At 35.1% G+C, this 27,998-nt stretch overlaps 1 protein-coding gene across 1 annotated transcript; it reads left to right on the forward strand.

Annotated features, from left to right (window-relative positions):
* Positions 1-3,434: 3,434 nt before the first annotated feature.
* On the forward strand, positions 3,435-18,952 carry LOC136033914 (syntaxin-17-like; the record flags this gene model as incomplete). Its single annotated transcript, XM_065714929.1, is given in 6 exon segments — positions 3,435-3,586; positions 5,005-5,206; positions 8,473-8,570; positions 13,546-13,689; positions 16,880-17,096; positions 18,753-18,952. Coding segments are annotated over 6 exon segments (849 nt in total). The 3' UTR covers positions 18,815-18,952.
* Between the last annotated feature and the right edge of the window lie 9,046 nt (positions 18,953-27,998).

Raw genomic sequence — 27,998 nt, forward strand, 5'->3', positions numbered from 1 at the left:
TGATTTCATGATTTTAGAACATGTCTTGTGTAATGACTGATATATTGAAGTGGTAATGACTATTATATTGAAAAGGAGCATAAAATATGGAATGTAGTCGTACTACTTCCATTGTTAGTACTCTTGTTAAGTACTGATAGGAGTTAGGGGTCACTTTAGGGTCCATTTAAGTATGGTATCGTGTAAAGGCTCATGTTCTAGCACTTGTTTTTCTGGTACTTGACCAGTTTTGTGAAAGTTAAACTGAATCACTGGAGGATTTGGTATTCATATATGCAACCCCGGCCTGATTTTGTATGCTGAAAACATGTTGATGTTATGCTATAATCTGTCAGTGCATCTGATCTATGAGTGTTAATGAAGAAATTATTGGTGCTGAAGTGCTATTGTTTTTCCATTTATTTTCATTGTATTATTCCACTCTTCTTTTTTTCTCGTATGAGTGGGTAAAGATACAATTATTAATATTATTATTAAGGGCTTTCAGTTGGATTTGTAAGTCAACTGGTTTTTATTTTTGGAAATAGCATGAAAAAGGCACTGAGTATTGTCTTCACCTTGTCTCTATACTTGATACCCTTTACTGCTCTGGAGATATTGCAGATACATTCTTTTGAAAACCTGGATGGACATATAATTGTTTGACTTAGCTTAACATTCACCAGAAGTTTTAACTTTACAACTGTGGGTTTTCCTGATGTATTGTGGATATATTCTTTTGACAAACTGGATGCAAAATATGTCTTTTAATTTAGGCCAACATTTCACACACCATTCCTTGGAAATATCAACTTAATTCTCTTTAACTTTTCTGTAGGTTTTTGGATATGCTCTTTTGACAATCTGGATGCACGTAGTATTTTATCATTTAGTTCATCATACCCCTCAACATTCCCTGAAATTTTCAACTTAATGTCTTTGCTTGTTCCTGACATATTTCAGGTATGCACTTTTAACAAAGTTAATGCACATGATGTCTTTTCAGTTAAGTTCAACATTTCCGGAAATTTTCAACACATTATTTCTTAGCTGTTCCTGAAATTTTGCGCATATGACTTTTTGAAAACCTGGATGCTCAGAGTGTCGTTGGATTTAGTTTAACAATTGTCCTAACGTTCTCTGGATATTTTTAACTTAATGCCCGAATCCATTTTAGGATACAGCAGATATACCCTATTGATATTATGGATGTACATAATGTCTTTTAATTTAGTTAACATCCCCCTCTGCATTCCCTGGAAGTTTCAACTTGGTACCCTTAGCCAAGTATAGACAAAGTTCCAAAGAAACCAGTAGCAGAATTCAACAGAATTCTAAAAGCTGCCCAGACTTTAGCACCTTAACTTGTGTTTTGACAGTTTTTCTTTGAGTAAAACGTATTTTTGTTTGTAAAAATGGTATTTCCTGACAAAATCTGCCAGCAAATTTCAAAACTGACAATTAGCATTGCTACTTTGCTACCTTACTTTTTCCATGGTGGCCCTTAGCTGTTACATATTAGATGTGAGCCTTAGCCCTCAGATATTACAGGTTTGTCCTTTCAACAAACTGGATGCATATTTTGTCTTTTAGTTTGGTTAACAGAATTTAAAAGAGAAAATCAGGTATAATTTAAATAAAACAGTGGAACATAAAACAGCAACAAGCTTTAAGTAATAAATATCTGAGTATTTCAACTCCACATCCAAAAGCCCTTTATCAGCAGGAAAAAGAGGTAAACTAATTTAAATACAATATATTAAGAAATGGACAGAAAAAAGCAAACATATAAATAAAACTCACATCCTAATAACCTCCAAAATACTGCAATCAAAGTTAACAAATAAAAAGCCATTCAATATATTACAGATAAGATTCTTTGACATGTTGCTACATATAACCTTAGTTTGCCTATATAGTTCAAACGATCTTGACCTTTGGATTTTAATCATGGGTGATGACATGGGGCCTATGTAAACTCATTATCGTTTTTTACTTTTGCCAGATATCATTACCATACCGAAATTATACAAGTTAGCATCTGGTGTACCATAGACAATCTTTGTCGTTTCTGTGTTTTGATTCAGGTTATTTAAAGTGATGGTAGTATTTTGGAGGCTATTAAAATGTGAGTTTTTGTGTATGCATTTTTTTTCTTTATGTGTTGTTCTTAATTTAATTTTAGCCTTTTTTCAGTTGATAAAAGACATGGAGTCGAAATATCCCAAAATTTTCTGTTGATAAAGGCTCCTGGACATCTAGTAAAAATATACAAAATTTTTATTATTTACATTTTTTTGTTTCCATTGTCTTCTTCAACTATTTTATTAAAATTTTACCCTTTTTTTTCTCTCTTAAATTATGTAAGTGGAAAAGCAGTGTTATCTATTATTATTGTTATATATTAGTTTTATCTAGAAATTATTAATTTTGTCCAACCAATTCAATGCTGCCTCAACATTCCCTCAAAGTTTCAGCTTAAAAGTTCCTGAGATGTTGAAGATACACCCTTCTGAAACCAGAATGCACATAGTTTCTTTGTGTTTAGTTCAACACCCTCTGAAAATTTCAATGTAATACCCTAGGCTGTTTATAGGATTGTAAAGATACACTCTTTTGATAATGAGGATGCACGTTGTGTTGTTTGATTTTGTTCAACATCTCGTTCAGCATTCCTTGAAAGTTACAACTTACCAACCTTAGTTGTTTGTGAAATATTGCAGATACACCCTTTTGACAGCCTGGATGCGCATAATAGCTTTTGATTTAGTTCAACATTCTCCTCAATATTCCCTGAGTGTTTAAACTGAATTAACTTAACTCTTCTGAAATATTACACAAGTAGCTACTTTCCATTACAAATCATACATTTTAACAATATCCAATTTGCATCATTTATGGTCCTTGCCCCAGATCCTATGAAGGTAATGACATACCTGGAGGTATTTTATTGGACCCTTTTGACTATTTTAAGCGAAATGGCTCTCAAAATTTTACTGAATGTTTTTGTTTCCAAGGGAAAACAGCTAGAAAAAATAGCAAGGCAGGGGTTACATAAAATATTAGTTGTCTCCAATCAGAGTTGTTGAAGTCACATCCTTGTCTTGACAATTAATACTTATCAGTGATGTTTCTTAAGTATCAGTATATTTGCCATTAAAGTATTACTTGTATGTGTAGTAAACCATTTGGTTTGCTTGCAGCTATGTAAAATCCTAAGCAAAAAACCTGGTAATGGTTGCCTGTCTAAAAAAGGATGAAGTTAGAGGCTAGAAAAACTTAGACTAGAATTTTAGCTATAAATCCACTCCTAGAAATTTCAGTCACCTAAATCTATAGTATCCCAAGTTAGAGTTTCTAACCTGTATTTTTACCTTATTTTGTAATAATTGTGCGAAGCAGTGAAATTTTAATTGGTTGATAGTGTGTCTAGTAATCTCTCTCTTTTTTTTTAGCATATACTACAGTCAAGATTTCAGTAATGAGTGGGCCAAAGAGCAGACGGCACAAACTAGGCCGATTTGAACTACCAGTTAAAAGGTTTTGTGAAGTTGCTGCACCATTATATATAACTCTTTTAAAAGAGGAAAAAGTAAAAATAATTGAGGTAATTTTTCTAATGTTCGGCTCCCATAAAATCTATTAAAAATATACATGCATATCATGACAAAACTTCCATTTCGAGTTTTCATTTAATTTAACCTTGTGATAACCAATAAAGAAATTTCTTGTTGTAGAAGCAGGATGCAAGGCAGGTTGAAAAATTCAACACCGCTTACATATGGAAGTTTTTAGAACATCCATTTAAGTTTTATAAAATGGCAGCCACCAAGTTTTATAAAATGGCAGACACCAAGGAGCTGCCATGTCGATAGTTCAAGGGGTTTTGCCTTTCGATCTGATTAAAATGAAAGAAAAATACCTGCAGATTTCTTTCTTTTCTTGCTTATAAAGTAGAAATTTTTATTTGTTAATAGTAACTATTTCACAAAAATAGAGTAATCCTATCAGAATCATAGCATGGTTTGTAAAAACAGAAGTGTTGCTATATTTTGTAGTGGAATGGGCAATAAGCCGCATTTGGCTCGCCATTCCTACATTTTGAAAATCCTTGCACTATTTTGGACCAAGTAAGACTTAAAATACCAATCTCTGCTATAAACTTAGCGTCGTGGGTGTTGAAGGGGCAATCGGTCTACTTTAGTCCTCCAGTTATGAAGATTGGAAGTCTGTGTATGATTCTGCATCTTAAAAGGCGCAAAACACCTATTTTTTGGCTAAAACGCTAGTGTTGGAAGGGGGGGACTGAGGTGTTGGTAGAGACAATGGGTACACTTTATGGTTCCAAACATACAACGGAATCATAACGAGATCCAACTATACGGACGTAAGCAAGCACAGCAAAGGATAACTTTTTGCTGAAGTGCGTGGCAGTAAAGTTGTCATGTAAATGAATTAGGCCACAATGTGTAGACAAGGGACTTGCTCGGGAAGTGAATGAAAAATTAAGTGCCGTGACCTGCTTGAAATTTGTTAAACAGATACCTATAGCTAAGGGAACCTACTCTAGAAATTTTAGACTGCTGACATCTGTTGTTCCGATCTTATCAGTTTTCTAAACCTCATAATTTACGAGTCTCAATACTTTGTAGCATCTAAAGTCTAAAAACTGTTGATTGAAAAAAATATTGGCTAAAGACTCATTGGGCTTAACTATATGTCTTTCAAATTTCAAACAGGTCTGTTAACTTCTGTATGGGTGGTCAGTGCTGCTTGGAAGTTTTACGTGCCCCTGGGAATTTGTCCCCCCCTGTCCTGCTGGCTCAGGTACTTTCCTGTAAGTTGGAAAAGAGGACTTTTTCCAACTAGTGCTCTTTGTGTTTATTTTGAAAAGGTAATCATGAAAATATATTGAATTTTTAGGCCGAAATATCTTAGTTTCCATTCGTTTCAGAATTCTGTATATTAATTATTTTTCTATGTTGCTTTGGCGCCTCCAAAAATTATATTGTTTGAATACTATAGGTATTCAAGAAAGGCCATTCTAAAGAGTCTTTGAAAGCCGCTACAAAAGCCCAAATTGCATGTGATAACGTACGCTCAGATATAAGAGAAATTCAAGGTTTGAGGACTCAAATGAATGATCCCAAAGATGCCGAAGAATTTGAAAGTAGAATTAACCCTGTGAAAGAAAGTATAGAAGTCGAGATGGTAGAATTAGCAAAGCGTAAGTGGTAAAAATAAACATTTATTTATAAATAGGTCCCAGAGTCGTGAGTTTACTTGTCGATCAATTTATGACACTATATTGTCAAAGTGATCATTAGGATCTTCTCGAAATCACCAAAAATAAATAAATGAAATCCACAACGAATAGAAATTACAATAAATTACCGAGTGAAACTCAAAACTAGCAGAAACTAACATCAGTAGGGCTGACAACCCTCAATGTCTTCTCAATGCCAGAACACAGTCTGCACTTTACTGAAAACAAAATACATTTTAAGTGTTTTCTCTTTTTTGACCTTAATAAATAAAGAATTATTACAACTTTAAGGAGTAAATATCAGTATATGTATATTAAGTTGATAATCCGCGTTTTTTTTTAGTAAAGTGAGAATTATGTTCTGGTCTTAAGAAGGCATTCGGGTTGTCAGCCCTACTCATGCTAATTTCTGCTTGTTTTGAGTTTGACTCGGTTATTTATTGTAATTTCTGTTTGTTTTGGTTTTTATTTTTTTATTGATGGCTATTTGCGGCGGTTTTACGCTAGGAAGATTATTTGACTTTATTTCTGCTCATTTTTAGTTTAATGCAGCTCTTAACTTTTCTTTGAAAAACTTGCTTTGTGAAAAAGTTTTTATAAATAAATTTCTGTTCGTTTTTTACTGACTTAGTCTTTTTTCTGGGGAAACGACATTATTTTATATATTTTCGGTTTTTTCGTTAAGAATCGATAATTTAGCTTGATATTTGAAGGTCAGAGAAAATTCTTTCAGCGATTTTTATTTCTAACACAAATAGTAATGTTTAATTTAATTTTATAAATCCTCTAGTGACCTGAAAAATAAAACTTAATATCATTCCGAAAAAATTCTATTTATGCTCTTTGACAACCTGGATACACTTTACACTCTTACCGAACGAAATGGCTTTCTCAAAATTTTGACTGGATGTTTTTGGAAAACGAGTGGGCTTGGGAGGAGGGCTCCTTGCCCTCCAATCCCTTTTTACTCTTAAGAAGGGTACGAGAAATTTTAATTCCCAATCAAATTGGCTCCTTTAAATATCTCAATTATATTTCTAGCTTGTATAGAGTGGCACTGCCTACGATATTTCTTATATGCCCTTTTGAAAACTTGCAAGCATACAAGTTTTTTTTTTTTTTTTTTTTTTTTTTTTTTACTTGAAACTTCCCCTAAACGTTCTCTAAAAATTTCACATTAAAATAGCGTTATTAGTTACAGTAATTGTAGTGGTAGTATTAATAGTACAGACATAGCGCCTTCTGGCTAGTTCAAAATCCTCCACAACTTACAATTAAAGATCTAACTTAATAAAATAAGCCGTTCTTGAGATATTGCTTTTTCACCTTTTTGAAAGTCAGTGTGCTCACAGTGTGTTTTGATGTAGTTTAACATCCACCCAAATAGTTCTTGAAAGCTTCACCTTGATACTCTTAACTTGCGTAGTAGCAATACGTGTACTAGCAGTATGCGCATGGCATCCTCGGTTTCCTTAACTCATGCTGGAATTTTCAACTTAGTAGTACAATTCATAGTACAAGCAATGATAGTAGTTGCAATTGAATTAATGGAGATTTAGTGGCAGTAGTAGTAGTAGTGGAAGTAGTAATAATAGTATCAGTAGTAGTAGTATGAGTAGAAGCAGCAGCGTTATGATGCAAATATTTTCGTTTTGTTAGTTCAACATCCCCACAGCAAGTCCTGTCAGTTTCAACTTCACACAACAAACTGTTCCTAAGATATTGCTATTACGCTCTTTTGGGAAGCTGCATACAGACAGCGTGTTGCGAGTTCGACTTCAAACACTAAACTGTTCCTAAGATATTGCTGTTACGGTCTTTTCACAACCTGTATAAAGACGGCGTGTTGAGATTTAGTTCTCCCTTCCCCAAATTCCCTGAAATTTTCATCTTCATACCCTTAAGCATAGTTGTTTTAGTAGTCACAGTAGTAGTATTGGTATTACTTGTAGTAGTATTAAAAGTAACAGCAGTATTGCTACTGTCTAAAAAAAAAAATAATAGTAATACATCGTGTCCATATCGCTCTTTTACATAGACGCCATACATAGGCAAAAAGGCGATATTGCGCTGCCTATGGTAAAATCACTCTTTTTTTATGATTATCTCTTTTTTCTTATGGCCTATTGGAGATTGAAATAAAACAAACCTCGTTTCAAAATGTTGCCTATATACTTTTTTAAAAACTAATTTCTTTATGTATATTCAAATATGCCGAAGCGAATACAAACAAGCGCCAAAAGATACTGGCCATCTTTTTCTTTTATTGATATCGGGCGCATTTATTTCAATGCCATTAATGTTTTACCGTGTCTGAAGCTTTTGTAGCATTGATCTATAAAACTTTGGACTAATAGCCTAAACAGTTTAATAGCTGAAGAGCCCGATTCTAACACGATTCCTGATCTTTAGTGTGATTCTTAGCTACATTGAGCATCTGAGGGGTGTGGTAACCCCTGTTTATTAATAATGTATAATTGTTGGTCGTTTGAAGCTCAATCACCTCTAATATTTCTTTTTAATTTTAGATTTGATTTAGTTTGTATTTTTTCCTTTTCTGGTCGATATTTTAGGAACAGAAAATCACAATTTGTTGGTTACATTTCCTACTTTTTTCCATTTTAATACTTTTATATTTAATAGTATTTAAAAAAAAATATCAACCGTTGTATCAAAGGAATTGGAGGCAGGAATAGACAAGGGAAAGCCCTTGACTCATTAAAACAAAGAAGAAATAAAAAATGAGCGATGTGTGTAGAGAGTGATATTTCAAAATCTTTCTCTCTCTTCCTCTGTCTACTCTCTATTTCTCTCTCTCTCTCTTCCTCTGTCTCTTTTCCTCTGTGTCTCTCTCTTGTTCTCAGTACATGCTTGTTGTTTCATTAGCTAATTGATTCTACTTGATTCTTTTATTTGATTCTTTTTGTTTTGCTCGACAGATTCATATAAAAGTAATTGAAAAGTATAAGCCGCCCCATCCCACCCACTTGATACCTCCCTACCCACTTGATCCCTCCACCCCATCCACTTGATCCGCGACTGAGCTAGATCACTCTTACATTAAAATGCAAAAAATAGGAGATTTGTTATGGGGAATTGTAAGAAAGGAAAAAAAATTCTTTCTTTAGCATATATTATCCTTTGCTCTGACTTCTTAACTTCTTCCCCTGTGTTTTTATCTTTAACCTGCTTTTTCTATGTTTTTTATCACTAAAGGTCTTTTTTAGTGATTCGAGACGTATTGGTTGTTGACTCTCAGCTCTACTTAGAATCTCATTCTGGAGCTAAAGATAATGTCGAAACATCTAATGGTACATTGCCTTTGGTGAGTATTACGGTTATAATCCAGTTCTGACGTACTAAATAAGAATCCTCTCGAAATACAAGTTGACCGCATTCTAGGTCATTATCCCCTTACAAATCAATTTATATTAGTGCCCCCTTTCCTTGCCATCATCACTAGGTACCTAAATCCCGTTATTAAGTCATGTGACTAGACAAATTTTGTGTACAACTTTTGAGGTTTTGCTTTAGAAAAGAAGAAAAAAGAACTTACTTGTCCTTATTTGCCTTAAAATGTTAAATTCTGCTCTGAAAATTTGCAATTGTCAACCATGTTTATGAAAGGGGGAAACTCATCTAAACCCGTGTGCAAGCGGCGCTGTACCATGTCTACATTCAGTTCGAGGTAGCAGTGGCGTAGCAAGGGTTTCTTTTTCATTTTCAGTTTCTTCTTGTTTTTTCATTTGGAAACAAGACGGGGTTGTTGCGGGGTAGGGGGCTTATTTTCCAAAATTTGGAGAGGGAATTTCGTTTTTTTTTGAGTAAAAATACTGAAAATAAGAAGATAATTTCCAACATCTAGGAGGGAGGCGGGAGTTCAAAATTAATTGTTGAAATAAATGCTTTAAAAATAACATTATTAGTTACAAATGAAATAAAACGGCGTTTCCATTCAATGGATACGGCCAACCAAGTTTGGGCTCGAATGTAACAAGTCTCTGCTGGTTCGGATCATAATTCTGATTTTGTACATTGGATGATAATTGTATTGGGGATAGACTGGAATACCTTGAGTCTAACCCTTTTGATTTTCCTATATTCCAGAGCCATGATAACTTTGCAGGAAATGAGATACATGATGGTGGGCTAATTAATTTTCCAAATTGTAAATATAAATTACCTTCAGAAGTTTCTGATCTTCCCAGTACCGGTGTTGTGAAAACAGGATTTTTAAATTGTAGGTTTTTTTTTAGTTCACAGGATGATCTTGTCGATGTAGTTCATAAACTATCTTGTCACGTCTTTGGATTCTGTGAGACTTTTCTTACAGACCTGACTCCTCAGGTTGTTTTTCCTGGATATCAATTTATTTTTAAAAACCAATTGACTAGGCGCCAAGGTGGTTTAGCAGTATTAGTTAAAGAAGGTATATCTTTTCGACGCCTTGCAAATCTGGAAGGTTCTCATGAGGAAATGCTTTTTGAAGTAATGGTGACGGAAATTAGTCTTGGAAAAAAGGAATTTTTTTTTGCGTAGTATACCAACCGCCTTCTTCTCCAGTCAAGTCTTTCCTCTCTAAACTCCATTATTTTTTGAATCAACCTCATTTTCAAAGTGAAGATGTTATCCTTTCCAGAGATTTCAATATTGACCTTTTAGAAGCTTCAAATGAATCACATGAATTGAAATGAATCACATGTGAATCACATGTGATTCATTCTTCAAATGAATCACATGAATCACATGAATGAATCACATGAATTGAAGCTTCAATTCTAGATTGCTTTTCTGCGTATCTGCTTCCTACTTGCCTGATACCTACAATAATTTCACCTAGTTCTGCTTCTCTCATTGATAATAATTTACATCTTTACTAATTCAAACAAATTTTGCTGTTTTAAGTGATATATCGGATCATTTCCTGCTGGTCTCAGATTTAGCTTTTACTTATAAAATACCGCAGGTAAGTAAGGAACGTCAAGTACGGTTAATAAATAAAATAACATTAAATCACCCGAATGAAAGCCTTGGACTGTTGGATTGGCAGGATGTAATATCCACGAAGGATACAGATATGGCAACTGATAATTTTCTAAGAAATTTCAGTTGCTGCCTTGATTCTAGTTGCCCATTGGTTACGAATAAAATTTGCAGAGAAAAATTTCCTATAAGGTCATAAATAACGTCTGGAATTTTGATATCAGTTAAGAAAAAAAATCAGTTATTTAAAAAGCAGTTAAAGAATCCAACTGATTATAATATTAAAAATTTTCGAATTTTAAAAAATAAATTAACCACACTGATACGATTGTCGAAACATAGGTATTATAAAGAGTCTTTCGAAGAAGCTCAAAATTCTCCTCGCAAAACATGGTCTTTAATTAATTCTTTTATAAAAAAAGAAAGGAAGTCTAAGTTTCCAGAAGTTATTAGTTTAGAAGATGGATCGACTACTAATAAATCGGAGAAAGTGGCTGATATTTTGAATGCTTATTTTGCTAATATAGGAGCGAAAATTGTTTCATCAGTATTGAACCAGTTTGATTCACGTAGTTATAAAACATTTTTCTTCATACCTTCCATCTCCTCAAAGTAATTCAATTTTTCTAGGGCCTATTTCTCAGTTTGAAATAACAAAAATAGGGTGTGATCTAAATCCAGGCAATTCAGCGGGAATTGACGGGTCTAGTTCTATAATTGTTAAAGACATATTATCCGCAGTAATATTACCATTACAGCATATAATTAATCTTTCATTTAAAACGGGAGTTTTCCCATCTGCTTTTAAAGAAGCGCGGATAATTCTGCTTCCCAAAGGTGACTCTCGTGAAAACCCATCTATCATCTATTTACCGCCCTATTTCTATTTTGTCAGCATTTTCTAAAATATTTGAGAAGGCAATTTATGAGAGGTTTTATGACTCCTAATCGTCTAATTTCTTCATAAATTCCCAGTTTGGTTTCCGGTCTTGACACAGTACTGAACATGCTATCGTTCACCTATTGAACGATATAAGCCTTCACCATCTATAATATAAGTCTTCACCATATATAAGTATATCACCATCACCTATTGAACTTCCAAATAAGTCTTCTACAACATCTTCATATACTTATCTAGATATACTTCCAGTTTCTCAACAATTTACTTTTGGAGCAATTCTTTTCAAATTCTATTATGACATTAAGAAATTACCGCCATATTACCTCAATCAAAGTTTGTTCTCCCAATCACAAGATTTACATAGTTATAACACTCGACAAAAAAGAGTATCTACATTGACAAGTATAGTACTGAGAGATCTAAATTCGCTCCGTTTGTGTCAACAGCTCGGTGCTGGGATGCTCACAAGGATCTTATTGATAAATTTTCCTCTATCCATTTAATAAACAGAAAACTTAAATTTCGTTTAGTTCAGGATTAATTTGAATTAAGTATCTTTTCAACAAGGCAAAGTTATTCGTATGGTTTGTTGCTCTGGGTGAATGTGGGCCTCTCACCTATCTTCTAAAATTAATTTATATTTAATAATATTGAAATTTTCAATTTTTTTCAATAATATTGAAAGATCCTGGGCTGCTACTTTCATATTAAATATTGAAAGATCCTATTGACCATATTGAAAGATCCTATGAAAGCTGCTACTTTCATATTATTGTTCTGTTATTGTATCTTTGCCGCCATGTTTATCTTTGTATTGTAGTGTAATTTGCTATTGTATCTTTGTCTAGGCCTAGTTTTTCGAGCTTGTCTCCCCATGGGCCTGTGTCAAATATATACATCTATATGTGATTAATAAATAAGTGAACTTGAACTCTGTAATTTCTATGACCAAAGAAGGTCTAACGCAGCCGAGAATTGGGTTTTGAATGAGGTTAGCAACTAAAAAAAAAAAAAAAAAAAAAAAAAAAAAAAAAAAAAAAAAAAAAAAAAAAAAAAAAAAAAAAAAAACTTTTTTTCTCCTGAAAAAAAGTATTTCAGGAGAAAATAGAAAATTAGTATTCTGCAAATGGGCGATCGTTTACCTTAAAATCTAAATTAAAACGGAAATTCATTTTAAGTATGGCTTTAATAAATTATGTTTTAAGGACTTGTCATAAAAAATAAATTTTTTCTTTGTTTCACGAATGTCATTTATCTTAGTATCTCTACTTTCTTCTTTTGTTCAATGAGAATCCTGCACGCAAATAGCAAAACTGCATCACATGAGTTTGCTAACTGTACCCAAGCAAATTAAAAAGGTACAGCAAATATTGCCATTCGAACAAAGATAAATAAAAATAATATACACATTGATTTTGTACAAGATTGGTTGTCTTATATGATGCGTCTAACATGAATTGTTTTTTTTCACTGTAAAGGGGGTTCAATTTGGAAATTGGAGGATAAAATAGTGATTTATTTCAGGAAATATGTTGTGATTTTGAGGGGGAGGAAGGGGGTTAGATTCCCAGGTGTATTTTTGTGGCTTGGAGTTTTCTTCTTCAGGATGACGGAATCGATAATACAAAATAAGTATATTTTAGGTCACAGTTGTTCCTTTTCCTTGCCGGCAAATAGCTCTACGTACGTGACGCAATCCACCTATTTGATTACCATGTTTTAATTTCATTAGTTGTAGAGCGTGTTGGCAGAGGAAGCAAAAATATGTGCAGAAAAAAGTTGAGCGACTTATCAAATTTTGAAATTGATGCTTCGTAGTGGAAGCTCGATCTCAAACGGTAAATCAGTCATAAAGTGATCAGACATCGTTTAAATTCCCGCGATGAGGCAATATCTGGTTATGGATTCGAAATAGCCGTTGGTGCAAGATAAGAGGAAAGTGTGGCTTCTTCTAATAAATAGTCTTATATCTACTAGTAAACAAGTTAATAAAAAAGAAAAGGTTGCGGTTTCTTCCAATCGTCTTGTGTGGGAATCAAGACATACCAAAATTCATTCTCTACAATTTTTGTATAAGCTTTTTAAAGATGGAATTCTTGTGACTCTTACCACACCTATAAGGCTGTTTGTTGTCTTTGTTGTCGAAGTGAAGCCTGTACTTACTATATAGATGTATATTCCTTTTTTTTCTCAAAGTGGATTTTCTTGTGCCCAAATCATTGTGTCCCCCTTGAAAGAATATAATGCAATCGGTTCCTTACGCAGGATTTGACCTTCCATATTTAATCTGTGTATTACATGGTTTTCTTTAGTCAATAAGCCTTATTTTTAGGCAAAACTTTATTCTCATCAGTGTTTTGTCCTTTTTTTTTCTTTTTCGTTTTTCACTTATTTCATCTTTTTCATTTTTTAGTCAGTATTTGAAGATCAGACATTAATCCATGAGCTAGAAGCGGGTGTAGAAAGGCGGATGGATCAGCTAGAAATGCATCAACAACTTGAAAGAGATGTCCAAGATCTTGAACATATTATGAGAGAAATTTCTAGACTTGTTCACGTAAGTTCACGGTCTTATTAATGCTAACTTTATTCAAAATTAATTAGTTGTTTATGAAGGCACGCATATACGGAGGGGCCTCATACTTTGACCTCCCCTAAAATTTCATGATTTTTAAAATTTTTAATGCTACTCCCTAATTTTTGTGCAATTGGATCGTTTTCATTTGTTAGTGGTTTCAAGGGAGTACTGGACTACTCCTAATCTGTGATGATGATAGCTTTAACGGGGAATCTGATTCAGAGAGCATCCCTGTTAAACGATAGTGCAAGTATCCTAAGGCTGGCTAAGGGAAGACAGAAACATCGCTTAGAGCAATAGGCAGATGCTGGCTTCATCATGACTATCAATACGAGCACGGGCTGTGAAAGCAGGATCTATCAATCATTTTGACTTTAAGAGCTTCTGTTTTGACGAATCCCTCCCCTGCTCTGTAGAAAAAAAAAATCTATAGGTATATTCATATCTGTTCTGTATGTTCAGATTTTCAGCCGCATACTACATCGGCCTTGGGGTAAAATTAATTAAAATATATTGAACTTTAAGATCTTCTGTTTTGACGAATCCCTCCCCTGCTCTGTAGAAAAAAAAATCTATAGGTATATTCATATCTGTTCTGTATGTTCAGATTTTCAGCCGCATACTACATCGGCCTTGGGGTAAAATTAATTAAAATATATTGAACTTTAAGATCTTCTGTTTTGACGAATCCTTCCCCTGCTCTGTAGAAAAAAAATCTATTGGTATGTTAATATTTGTACGTATGTTGTATGTTCAAATTTTCAGCCGCATATTACATAGGCCTTGGGGTAAAATTAATTAAAGTATATTGGCTATTGTCATGGAGGTAGAGGCTGAGTAGCCACAGACAAATAATATTAGAGGTTCAAGCAAGAACTTCGGCTACGGGAAAGCTTCTGATCATTGACAATTAAACGCAGTAAAATAGTCTTCTGAAATTTTTTCTTGGTGAGTCTGTTGAAGGGTCTAATGGTGCCTGGGGGTATGCAAGATCCATTTCGTGATGTTAGTAAGGAGCATTTTAGTAAGGGATTCCCCATGACTATGTCTTAATTTATCTGTTGTTTAAGAATATTTTCCATCAAATATAACCAGTTTTTTCTGATAAAGCTGCGTCAGTGAAATGTTATGCTCCTTTGCCTTTTTTTTTCTTTTTTAGTTTGTTTCACTAAAAAAAACTATGATTCATATTATAGTGACAAATATTCTCCACAAATATAAAGACATACACAATATAACACAAAAAAAAGGTACAAACGAATTTGCGTGGCGGTTCGTGCGTAGAAGTAGCTCTAACAATAAACAATAAATAGGCACATTTCTTATAAAAAAGGAGAAGATAATGAGAAACTCTGTGAAGACAGTGAATAATCTATTTGATTATTAGGATATGCTAATCCCTAATCTATTTAGTATAATCTATTTGAATATTGATACCAAATATAATCTATTTGGTAGTATAATCTAATTGAATATTTATTCAACAGCCATCATGAGCCAAATGCAATACAAAATAAATAAAAAGAAAACAAACTTGCTCAATAACTTCGACAAAATAAATTCCTTCAAGCTGCCTGGATTGATTAAAAATTCGAACAATTCCTTTTTGCAATTTTTGCTTTTTTTGCTGCTAATCTTCTAATCTATTTTCTATTTTCCATTTTTCCGTTTTTTAATCTATTAAATTTATTTTCGGAGCGGCTTTGTTTTGATTGGCTGTAATTATATTTTATTGTGTGTTCAATTATTTCCCATAATTTAATTTGTGAACATAGGGTAGAGTATGTACTCACAATGTCTTTATTAGACGAAGCATGTCGTGTTATTCGACGAAATAATTCTAATTAGCAATGACCTAGGAATCAAACAAATTATCTGCGAAGCAACTGAAATCACACAAAACAAATGAAAATACCTCTCCAAATAGAGACTTTGTTTAAGACTCGAGTTTTTATATATAAGTTCTAAAGTTTTTTCTTGTAGAACTTAACTGCTTCAGACGAAAACAAACTTTCAAAACCGATAACGCAATGACTCCTTATTGGAATAAATATTTTATTCTAACTTTTTATTTTTCTTCTATTTCTATTTATTTCTGTTCTTTTCTTTTTTTATTGTAATAAGTTGCATGAAGAATTAGTTTTTAAAGTTGTATCCTAAGTAATTAAAGTTTCATGTCAGAGACTGGCAAATCTCGCCTAAATAAAGAACAAATAAAGAACAAAATAAAAATAAAAAATATTTCACAATATTGGGGAAGATGGAAAGATTCTAAAGACAGATTTCAAGTCTGCACAAATTGTAAGATACGAATCACCGTCTAGTCATCATTTAGCCGAAGAAATTGTTAAATTTAGCTAGCAACTTTTAGAGACATTGCCTGTAGCTGTGGATAAAGAAATTCAACTTTTTCTTCGTCTAAATAATGGCGAGATGAGATTATGGAATGGGACTAAAGTCATTCTGTAGATGTCCTTGAATTTAATTCAGGTCTTTTCCCCCTTCTTAATAATGGTAATTTAAAAAGAATGTGGATAAATTATTTCAAATTTTGCACATTTCTTCTGTATCTTCCACCTTGGACCAAAAACCGGATTCTTGTTAGAAAATTTTTCAGTTCCTGATAGAACTTTAAAGTTGGAGATTCTTCATAGAAAACTCTCCAGTACAGCTTCTGCGCGCTTATCCCCTCACCACTGTCTTATCCGTTTTTTTTTGTTGATTTTGTGTGTGTATTTGTTTTTCTCTTTGTGTTTTTTTTATAACTATTCTTATTCCACCATATTTACTTCATGTATCGTGTGGGTGAAAAATAAAATAAATAAATAAATAAACTTATATTAATCCGCTGTTTTATTAAAAGAATCTTTCCGGGTTGTATTTTGCTTTTGCTCTTTGTTTAAATAAATTCACGCTTCTTGATAAGAATCGATTGAATCAAGTTTTTCCTCCAAACTTTGTTGTAGATTCTGTTGAAAGTAACAAAGAAATAGCACACATGAAAGTTGAATCACTGCTGAGGAATGCTAAACTTAAAGTAAAAATTAATGCTACCCTTGGATTCAAACTTTGTGAGATACTGACGCGCCTTTTTGTTTCTTTTCTTTCAGTAAACTTAGGGAACAAATTGAGCATGTGCTTCCTTATAATGTAGCATTTTAATTTTTAGGATCAACGAAGGAATGTAGATTCAGTAGAAAATAATATATCAATAGCGCAAATGAATGTTGACTCGGGACTGAGAAATGTTGAATCTGCGGCCAAGATGCAAGTTGCGGCATTTCCAATAGCTGGCGCTGTTATTGGTTCCTGTGTTGGAGGTCCTGTAGGACTTCTTGTTGGTGCTAAAGTGGGTGGATTGGTAGCAGTAGGTGGTGCTGTTGTTGGTGAGTAATTATTGCACTTTTTCCAGTCTTGGTTTATTTTTCAATTCTGACAATAACTTAGAAGAAGAAACTTAAACAAAAAATAAGAAGAATAATATCTGGTCCATAATTCCAAAATCTTTGCAAAAGATAAATAAATAACTAATATAAAGAAAAAAGAAAGATCTAAATTATGTAAAATTCATGCATATGTATTAAACAGTATCTCAACCGCTCATGGAAGGCAGTACTTTCGACAAAATCCCTAAAAGGTTACAACTTCTGAGACCACAGCACTGTAAAAATGCAACAGACAGAGAGATTGGACCTTGTATGCATTCTAATAGGCGTTCAGTACTCACCTACATGTCTCATTTGATACCCATGGACATCAACAGGTGTCGTGAGCATTGTACTAAAATAATTTGAAAGAATTTTAGCAGTAAGCTCATGCAATAGCTAGATCTTACAAGAAAAGTTTTGAAAGTGGTAGTATATGTGCTCGTGGGCGAAGATGGCTCAGTTCATCCATCAATTTCAGGAATGTCACTCAGTGACTGACTTTTGAACACATGGCAGTGGTTTCAGAAGGACCTCTAGGCACTGAAAAGAGTGAAATGAAATCTTTTAAGTATATACAGACAACTGTATTTGCATAAAAAGTTAGGTCAAATGAGGATATCAGTTTTTAACGAACAATTCCCCCTTACGCAGTTATGTAGTTGTTGGTAGTAGCTGGTACCAAGTTCAAAAAAGAAACGTTGCAAATTTTTAACTGTACACTACCATACTACCATATACATACTACCAATACTACTACAACAACCACCAGTCCCTTTACAGTATTGAGGGGAAATTTGAACTAAATCAAAAGACGCTATGTGCATGCACATTGCCTTAATAGCGTATCTTAAGAACTGATTTGGGTATTAAGTTGGAACTTATAGAGAATGCGTAAAGAAGAAGATCATCTCACCAAAAAGTAATATGTGCACATTACTGCTAAAACCACCTGTTACTGCTACATTTACTAATACTCCTACTACTACTTCTATTGCAAATACTTATAAGTCTAAGCACATTGAGATGAAAATTGCAAGAAGTATGTGAACATACAGGTTATCAAAAGGACATATCAGCAATGGCTAATTGTATTAAGTCGAAGCTTCCAGGACTTGATGAGAGGGATGTTCTACTGGCCAAAAGGTAATATGTTAATACTACTGCCGGTAGTAGTACTACCGCTATTTTTAACCAAATCATTAATAGAACGGTTTTGGTGAATTATGCATGTTGGCATAAATTTCTGAGTTCTTGGTTGTTTCCCACTTAATTTCCTTTGGAGAACTTAAGTGAATCTTAGGGACAGGATCTACTTATTTGTATACAATCAATCAAAAGTAACTTAGATTACAATGATATTTCATGTGACTTATTCTTCTTTTCTACTCGTAAATTCATTTCTCAATTTGGATCTGAGATGAAAAAGATTTTTTTTATTGGTTTTTTGTTGATCTTATTTTTTGTTTTTATTTGGAATTTTGTTTTGTTTGTTGATTTTTTTTTTTCCACTTGGAACTTAAAAGTCTTATAGATCACGAAAACACACTGTAGGTTGACATTTGGTTTATAATTTGGCGTTAAATTACAATGATATAATTATAGTTTTTTTTCCAGGTTATGTAAGTGGTAAGCTTGTGAAAAAGATGCAATCATATGGCATAGGAAGATTGCCTTAAATGTATTAATGCCTTCTAATATAAAAATGTATGTGTAAGTGAAGAATGTGATATGTTTGTATGGATTATTTATATCAGTTTTCATCCATTATTCGTTTACGTTTGTTTCAAATTTGAATACAGCCTGTCGTCTTTGCATTTTACTAGTAGAGAGCCATGTAAGGTTTAATTTTTCTTTTTTAGTATAGGGTGTAACTTGGCTTAAAGCCAGAAATAAATGGATAGTTGGGGGTAAACCCCCTCCTATCGTTGATATCAATAACTTCGATTTTGATTGTTATTTTATTATTTGCAATTGTCTATTCAAAAATATAATACTATGTGCACCTATACGCCATTCAGTTCCTTAAATATATAAATTCTGAAAAATCAAAGGCATTTATAACGTCTGATTCCTTTTGGAATACTATATACAAATGAGCCACATCAGGCAATATAATTATGTAGCCTCGTTTGAAAGTTAAATAATTAAATAGCTTCTAGATACTGGTTTTGTTGTTTTTAGTCTTTCTAGGTTTTTTCTCTTTACATTATAGTGTTTCGGCTCTGATGATGTAAGGGAATCACCGGTTCAAAATATTCGCTATTCCCTTTGCTATTACTGGCATTATCCATTTGTTTATTTTTTTTTTTAAGAAGTTTGGGTTTTGCTTATTTGACTTGCTAAAAATCGCCAGAGAATACCCCGGTACGCCAACATCGAGTATAGAAACTAGCATATTCCCTCGTTATTTTTTGTCCCCCCCCCTCCCGATAACGTCTGTATACATCTCAATAACAAATAGTATATGTGAAAAATAAGCAAATTCTATAAATTATGGCATTTTCCCCAGAGGCTATGGGGTCAAGCCATCCCTAGAGCACAGTTACTGAATCTTTCAACTATACTGGGTGAAATGGCTCAAAATTTTGATCAGATGACTTCGAGGTATCGCGCCAAACTTGAAGAATAGCAATATCTTGCGTTGCCAACGTTTTGAGACAAATAGTACTGGTTTTCTGACCAAATTTTACCCAAAAGCAGTGTTAGGTGATAATTTGTTTAATCGATAAACCAATATTTTTACTTTCGGTATTTGATATCTCGATATCGATATTCCGAATGAGTTTTTGCTAACTCTTGGATTTGCCGAAGTTACATAACGTAAATTGTAACTAAAGGGTATTTTGTATAAATTTTTTTGCGAACTTCAAATAATATAAAACTAACAGTTAAAAATAAGCTTCGATTACGTAAATGAATATTATAAAAACCGTGATTTGGAATTACTGTGGCTCAGGAAAAGAGAAAAATAAAATACCTGCTAAAAACAAGCAGCATGTCAAAATATTTCCCTGAGATTTGGTTCCGCCTTTCAGTGATTACCTGACTAGCCTTGGAAAACCTTCTTTCAGGAAGGACAGTAGTACCGGGCACAGACATGAATTTCATTGCAACTTCGCACAGGTGTTTTTGAGACCCAATAGCTCGAGAGTTCGACCATTTGGGTGGAATAGTTTTTCTTGAAGCTACTGGCTCCCTATCGAACATTAGTAGAGGCATGATAGACTCGGCTGCTGTCGAAGCATGTCCTGTATTGACTATAAGGACTTCGTTGTGTGAATCCCACAATCTAGCCTGATTCTGATGTGGCTGCATCGCAGGGACTGTGATGGATGCCAGCATCATTAATAGCATCTCCCACAATCAAATTTAGAGGCAAGGCACGAAACATGTCTCCAGCCCTTACCTATTTGGGATACAGCTTCCTTTACATCCCGAACTACATTTAATCTATTATTAGTTACACAGGAATAACCTTTTCCTTGATTTCCCTGGTAATTTTCATAAGGTGAGCTTTAATAGCGTCAGCTGTATGCATCTTGTCAATTTTTGTAGTAGCAAGCAAGTTGCTACAGAGGTAGCCTTTCTCATCAATGAAATGGGCAGTGACAGCCATGAAACCCACTGTTGCCCCGGAGATTCATAGCCTATATCTGTGGTAAGGGAAATCTGACGTACTTATTTTAGAGCCTCTTCCAGTTTCAATCTCTCCACAGTATAAATTTCAGGTAGATAATCTCCTGTCATCTCAGCTCTGGATGGTAGAGTGTAATTGCGGTCAAAACCCTGCACCGAATCAATAAACCCAGGATTGGATATGACAGAGAGGGGTTGCATGTCTTTAGATATAATTTTTACAACCAGCTTGCTTATTTTCACTGTTTTACAGTACCTTGCACTGTATTTGGTCTGTAAAATTGAGTCAATTCTTGGTTATTTTGCACCTGTTTCTTTCGAGTCGGTCTTGTCACTCCTGTCACAAGTAACTTGGGTAGGGTCGCTATCCTGGCTCAATAGTTTTCTTAAATTTTGACTAGTTGAAGTGACAGCTAGACAAGAAGCATGTTCATCATCAGGTTGATGCCAGTCAGATTCAGGGTTAACACTGGCACCCCCTGCCGATGTACTGCCTTTTTATGGTTTGAAATTGTTTCTTTATGTGGTTTGTCTTTAGATGAGCATTAAGGTTAGTGGTATTCGGAGATGTGGCAACATTTTTTTTTGCATATTTTGCACAGTGCAGACTTTGCTAACACTTTTATAAAATACTGGTAGAGACCTTAACCATCGAGACAAACATTCAGTGGCAAATAAAGATCCACAATTATGGGACGGGACGTGACTATACGGGGGTAGGGGGGGTGTCGCTAGCACCCCCTACACAAAAAAAAGGTAAAAGCAAAAGTGGAAGCTAACAGAGTGTCCGAAAGGAGCTAAAGAGGGTGGTAATACACCGCCCGTTCAAGGTGAAAGCTAAAAATCAGGGTCACCAAAGCTTAAAGAGTACCTGGTTATTGAACAAGTTCTAATGGGAAATTGTAGTGCACTTGTCAGTCTATGAGCACCCTGAAAGACGCTCATTCTCCCTTTCCTGTTAAACTAAGAAAAGTGTTTTTTCATATGAAAGAAGTGCACGAAATTAGAAATTGAGAAGATCAAACAGAGATTCTTCTCATTGATTACTCAGCCATGCTCAGCATTAGATCTTGGAGGTACTTTCGAGTCATAGTAAGCATGACTATAATACTTAGAGGTGTTTTTGCATCTTTTTTGTGACAGCATGTTCACTGAAGTTGAATTCTCTTTTGGCTACAGGTCTTTGTAGTACTATTAAATAAAAAAACAATTGAAAAAAGTTTTTGGACTGAAATTAATGAGCCAGATACAAACTTGAAATGAACAGAAATTTTTTCGTGCACGAGGGGGGCTGTCCCCTTCTAAATACCCCGCTCTTCATGCTAAATTTTATAGAATTTTTAAAAAAAGCTTCTGATTCTAATTATAGGGTCATTGTGTTCCAAGAGTCGTTCTTAAAGAATTGGGACGAAAGCTCAAACTTTAACAGGGTGTTGAGGAGGGGGAAGCCTCCCTCCCCCTCATATACGGAAGGATTTCTGTTCGCTTTAAGTTTCATTGTTGCTTCTTACTTTCAACTGAAATTTTTTTTTTTTAATCTAACTTCTGATTATTTTTAACCCTTAACTATCAGGGTCAAATCTCACAGACCCCAGTGCTCAGTCTTTTGTCCATCCCCTACCACTGGGTTATATTAGTAAGCTGATATCTCGTGTATGCTTCGGACACGTTGGGTACTAAACCCCGGTAAAAGAACATCTCAAAATTACTTGCAGGTACGTAGATACAAGGCTCTGGTGCCCGACAGATCGGACTCCCCCAATGGAAAGTTTTTACCGTAGAAAACTCCACTATGGGGATTTTCTCCAACGGATAATTTCCCCATGGAGGTTTTCTCCTGCTGAAAATTTGCCCCACGCAATTCCCCCGGAAATCTCCGTGTGTAAAAATGAGTCACCAAGATAAAGAAAAACAAACATAAGAATTTCGTATAAAAATTCTGGCAAATCTAGCAAGGTCTAAGGATGGTGCATTAATCCTTCTTAAACAGATAACGATTGAATTCATCTTAAGTTCATTGGCGTCACCAACCAGAAAAAGTCTGGCGTTTGGGTACTAAGAGATAACAATATCAGCGCTGTTTAGCAATTGCTGGAGAAATTTGCGTTTTGCATCAAAATTTTGGTTTGGCGAGTAATAGAAGACAACTATTGCAATGATATTAAAAGGACAGGGGAGTACTTTGGGTCAAATGCTTAGCCAAAGGATTTCATCATGCTCAGATAAATTAGGACCAGGATTAATTTTAGGGGAAAAGGTTAAATTTAGTAAAAAAAAACAAACAACATGACACCGCCTGATTTTTTTCCAAGTAGGTGATCCAAAGGACGGAGCTTAATAAACTCCGGACGAAGGACGGAGCTTGAATAATTTGACAAACGAAGAGACTTTTGGTCATGAGACTGTACCTCTGTAACAGCTATAACGTCAATTTGATTGAATTCTGATAGCACCTTCAGTTCAATAAGTTTATCAAAATCAAGGCCTTCGGCGTTACTGATTAAAAATTTTGGATATTTAAAGCAACTGGGGAAACGCGACTGTCGTTGAGTTTCAGTAATTCTTGGGGTGGGTTTTAAATTTGGGTTGTTGGATGGTGCGGATAATTTTTTTGGGGCGGACTATTTGTTACAGGATAATTGTCGCACGTAGGAACTCTCAAACCAGAGTCATATTTGTGGAGTATACACGGGAATAAAGTGCAAGGGATGGGGGAAAGGTTTCCTGGTGATACGAGAAGAAGTCAAATTGGCTTTCTGTGCTGCCCTAAAAAGCTTGGGTTTTAAACCTACCCTCCACCCCTGATGATCCGTGAGTAAAATCAAACGACTTATAAATACAAGACAAGACAGAACACAGGTCAACAAGATCAAAAATATACTTATCAGACATATAGATTCCCAAAATAAAATGATGACAAGTACGTAGAAACTTGCATTGTTTGCGAAACCACTATTAAAATGATCACAGATCACATTTTCTTTCTGCTTATTTTTACATTTATGTAAAAATGTAAAAATATTTACATCCTTTTATCCTTTTTTTGTATTTTTTTCGAAAATTGCTATTCCTTTCATTTGGTTCATTGTGACCTGGTAATTTATATAGCAAGCGGAAGTCACTGAATCATTCACGAACTCAAGAACGTCATCCGTAGTCATACTACAAGTAGGTATTTGTATGCTCTCTTGGTACCTTTCTCATTTAATGCTGGAGTTACTGAACTTTAATAATTAATCCCCTTGTGTAGTAAGAATCGCTTCTTTGTTTTTTAAGTCCTCTTGTGATTCGGTGATTTTTGATTTTAGGGTCACTTGATTGTTTGGTAGAGGTGAAAGTTCATCTTCCATAAGAAGGTGATGGGAATCATGGGAGTTGATATCTTCACTAAGCTTTTAATTTCCAGATCACGTTCCGTGGAGAATATTGTTACCCTTTTTTTGGTCATTAAGAAAAATGTCAACTTGGTTTTTCAAATCTTCTCTGGCTACTTCATGTTCTAAATTCTTCTCCAACTGTGAATTGTATTTAGCTCCAAGATCAGCAAGCTGTTTGATATATTTAACACAGTCAATACAAGGGAGGGGGGCTTAGGAAGCTTGATTTTTCGAAATTGATTTTAGGGTTGTTGATTTTGTGACAGACCTGGATGTACAGCAGGGTTTAGAGCCAGGGGTAGAGAGCTTTGGATGCAATCACTGTTGACACCGACTGCACTGCACTGTTCCACTATCGGCACTAAGTTTGCACTCGGGGGATCTGAATTTCAAGGGTCCTGACATAATAGTGGAACACATAATCCGGATTATAAAGCTCGGAACTGGCCAATGGCTGAATGTCGGATTATAATAACTTCCAAATCAAGTTTCAAAAATTTACCCCACATAGGTGTTTACAGGTCAAATGCCAGAAAGACACTGAAGAAAAGAGACAGAAAGAGACGTTGCGGGTGTAATGTCAGTCTTTCACAAATACATATATTCCTGTCCAACAGAGGGTTATCAAAGCTCATTCCTGAGAGAGCAAAGCCTTTAAGGGCATATCATGAAAATGCAGCATGGTAGGATTACCTCGAGCAGGGTACAAAGATAAACATGGAACATTCTTTTTTGGCCCCGATCAAAAATTATATGCTGTTTTCCTAAATTAAGATGATATTCATCAATCCGGCCAGCGTTTAAACCTTTTTTAAAACCACAAATAGACCCCTACCACTTTCTGGGACATGGGTGTAAAAAAGAAAAAAAACAAAAAAAAAACGCAACCAAAATGTTACATCCGTTTATTTGAAAGGCAGATTGTGTTTGTCATTCCTTCCAACCATTTTTTCATGTATTAGTTTGTTTTAACTTTCTCTGCTAACTCACTTCTAACCAGAACAAAGATATAAGATGCAAATTTACCACGATGCCAAAAATACATAGATTTCTAGGCTGATTAGCATCTCCCCACGTAAAATGAGGCACCTACCCACCCCCCTCCCCCTACGGAGACCAAAATATGTACCAATCGGAGGAATCGTGGACTATTTGGAAAAATCTGACACTTTAATTAAGGCTTAACCCAAGAAAGCTTTTTGCAGCACTCTGAAAAATATACAGTTGCGTTCGTAACCCATATCATATTCCCGTCTAGTAAGTCTCTTGAATTACTAATGACCCCACATAGATAAATCAAGCATAGTTCAATCGGTTAATCCAACGCTTGTATTTCTGTCTAAAAATCCGTGACCTCGTCATGCAAAAAAAAAAAAAACAAACAAAAAACAAAAACGAGAGCTAAGAGCTAATATGGCACTTGTGACGAGGTCGGAAGAGCCAAGAGCCAAGAGGTCATATGACATGAGCTCTAGCAAAATTATAAGAATCAACAGACTGATTTAAACGGAAAATGGAAGTCTTAATGCCGGCCGGGATTTAAAATAAGAGCTCTGAGACACGAAGTCCTTCTAAATATCAAAATTCATTAAGATCTGATCACCCACTCGTAAGTTAAAAATACCTCATTTTTTCCTCTCCCTTAAGCCCCCAGATGGTCGAATTGGGGAAAACGACTTTATCAAGTCAATTTGTGCAGGTCCCTTGCCTATCAATTTTCATCGTCCTAGCACATCCAGAAACACCAAACTCGCCGAAGCACTAGAACCCCCGAACCCCCCCCCCCAAAGAGAGCTTATTCTACCTACTAAGTTTCATCCCGATCTCTCCGCTCTAAGCGTTTCCCAAGATTTCCGGTTTCCCCCTCCAAATCCCCCCGATATCACCAGAACTGGTCGGGATGCAAAATGAGAGCTCTGAGACATGAGTTCATTCTAAATATCAATTACTAAAATCTACGACATTTATAAACGTCATATTAAATATCATTCTAAAATCTACGACATTTATAAACGTTTTCCAAGATTTCCGGTATCCCCCTCTAACTACCCCCAATGTCAAAAGATCTGGTCAGGATTTGAAATAAGAGCTCTGAGACATGAGTTCATTCTAAATATCAAATTTCATTAAGATCCGTATCTCATATCTCATTCTAAATATCAAATTTCATTAAGATCCGTATCTCCATATCTCATCTGAAGATTCGCCAGCAGGGTTTACCATTGAGCTGTGGTATTTGAACGAATGGACATCTTCGATCTGATTAACATGCATGTTCAAAGGAGTTTCATCCACCCCAGCATGGTTTTCGTTTTCGGTAGACTTATTTGGATGCCAGTCGAGAGTGACTTGTCTGCCATGTTCATGATAGGATGGTAGCTAGCCCACTTCTCAACGAGGGTACAAGTCTCGTCACATCGCATAAAACCGAGAATGTGTAGCCAAACTTTTACTCTGTATCATATTCATCATCATCATTACTGGACGTTTCTTGGGGATAAGGTACACCACAAGGTCCACAGTCTTGCGGTAACCCGAAGCCTCTTGTCCATCAGCTTGCTCGGCATGGAGCTCAGAGATGTTTACACTCTTTCACCACTTTGAGGTGCACTAATGGATTTCCTATGCTGCCTAGGGACGGAGGGTCGAGCCTCATTGGCTGGAGCTTCACCATCGCCGTAGAAATTTTCAGGCTTAGCTATCCCCTCGCTCCAAAATAGTCAGCAGTCGGCTTCTAGAAGATGGTTTTAATGGGTAAGAGGGGACTGATTCCAAATCGGTAGATTAAATTTAATAACAAGGAAGCTTGAAAAAGAGGAAGAAAACAGACAAATCTTGTCAATTAAAACATAATTAACGGAAAGACACAAAGAAGGAAAAAGAAAGAAAAAGTCAGGATCTCGGGCATTGCAAACTCAAGAACAATCCAACTAAATCATGAGAGAACAAGAGCTAAAAGTTCATATGGCACTTGTGACGAGGTCGGAAGAGCCTAGAGCCAAGAGCTCATATGGTATGAGCTCTAGCAAAATTCTAAGAATCAATAGATTCCTTTAAAGGAAAATCAGAGGCTTAATGCCGGTGGGGGTTTAACAAAAGAGCTCTGAGTCACAAGGTCCTTCTAAATATTACAATTCATTAAGATCCGATCACCCACTCGTAAGTTAAAAATACCTCAATTTTTCTAATTTTTTCTCCCCCTTCAGCCCCCCAGATGATCGAATCAGGAAAAATGACTTTATCAAGTCAATTTGTGCAACTCCTTGACCCGCCTACCAATTTTCATCGTCCTAGCACGTCCAGAAAGCACCAAACTCACCAAAGCACTGAACCCCACCACCTAACTCCACCAAAGAGAGCAGATCCAGTAAGGTTACGTCAATCACGTATCTACGACATTTATAAACGTTTTCCAAGATTTCCGGTATCCCCCTCTAACTACCCCCAATGTCAAAAGATCTGGTCAGGATTTGAAATAAGAGCTCTGAGACATGAGTTCATTCTAAATATCAAATTTCATTAAGATCCGGTCACCCGTTCTAAAGTTAAAAATACTTCAATTTTTCTGAATTAACACCCCCCCCAAACTCCCCCAAAGAGAGCGAATCCGTTCTAACTAATCCGACTTATGCATATTCTTCCCATCAAGTTTCATCCCGATCTCTCCACCCTAAGCGTTTCCCAAGATTTTCAGTTCCCCCCCCTCCAACCTCCATGTCCTCGGATCCGATTCGAATTGAAAATGGAGCATCTGAGACATAAAAATCTTTCTATATATCAAATATCATTAAGATCTGATCACCCATTCGTAAGAATGGGTGATCGTTTTTTCACGTTCCTCAATTTT

This window comes from Artemia franciscana, chromosome 12 (genome assembly GCF_032884065.1).
Source record: "Artemia franciscana chromosome 12, ASM3288406v1, whole genome shotgun sequence".
NCBI classification, from domain to species: domain Eukaryota; kingdom Metazoa; phylum Arthropoda; class Branchiopoda; order Anostraca; family Artemiidae; genus Artemia; species Artemia franciscana.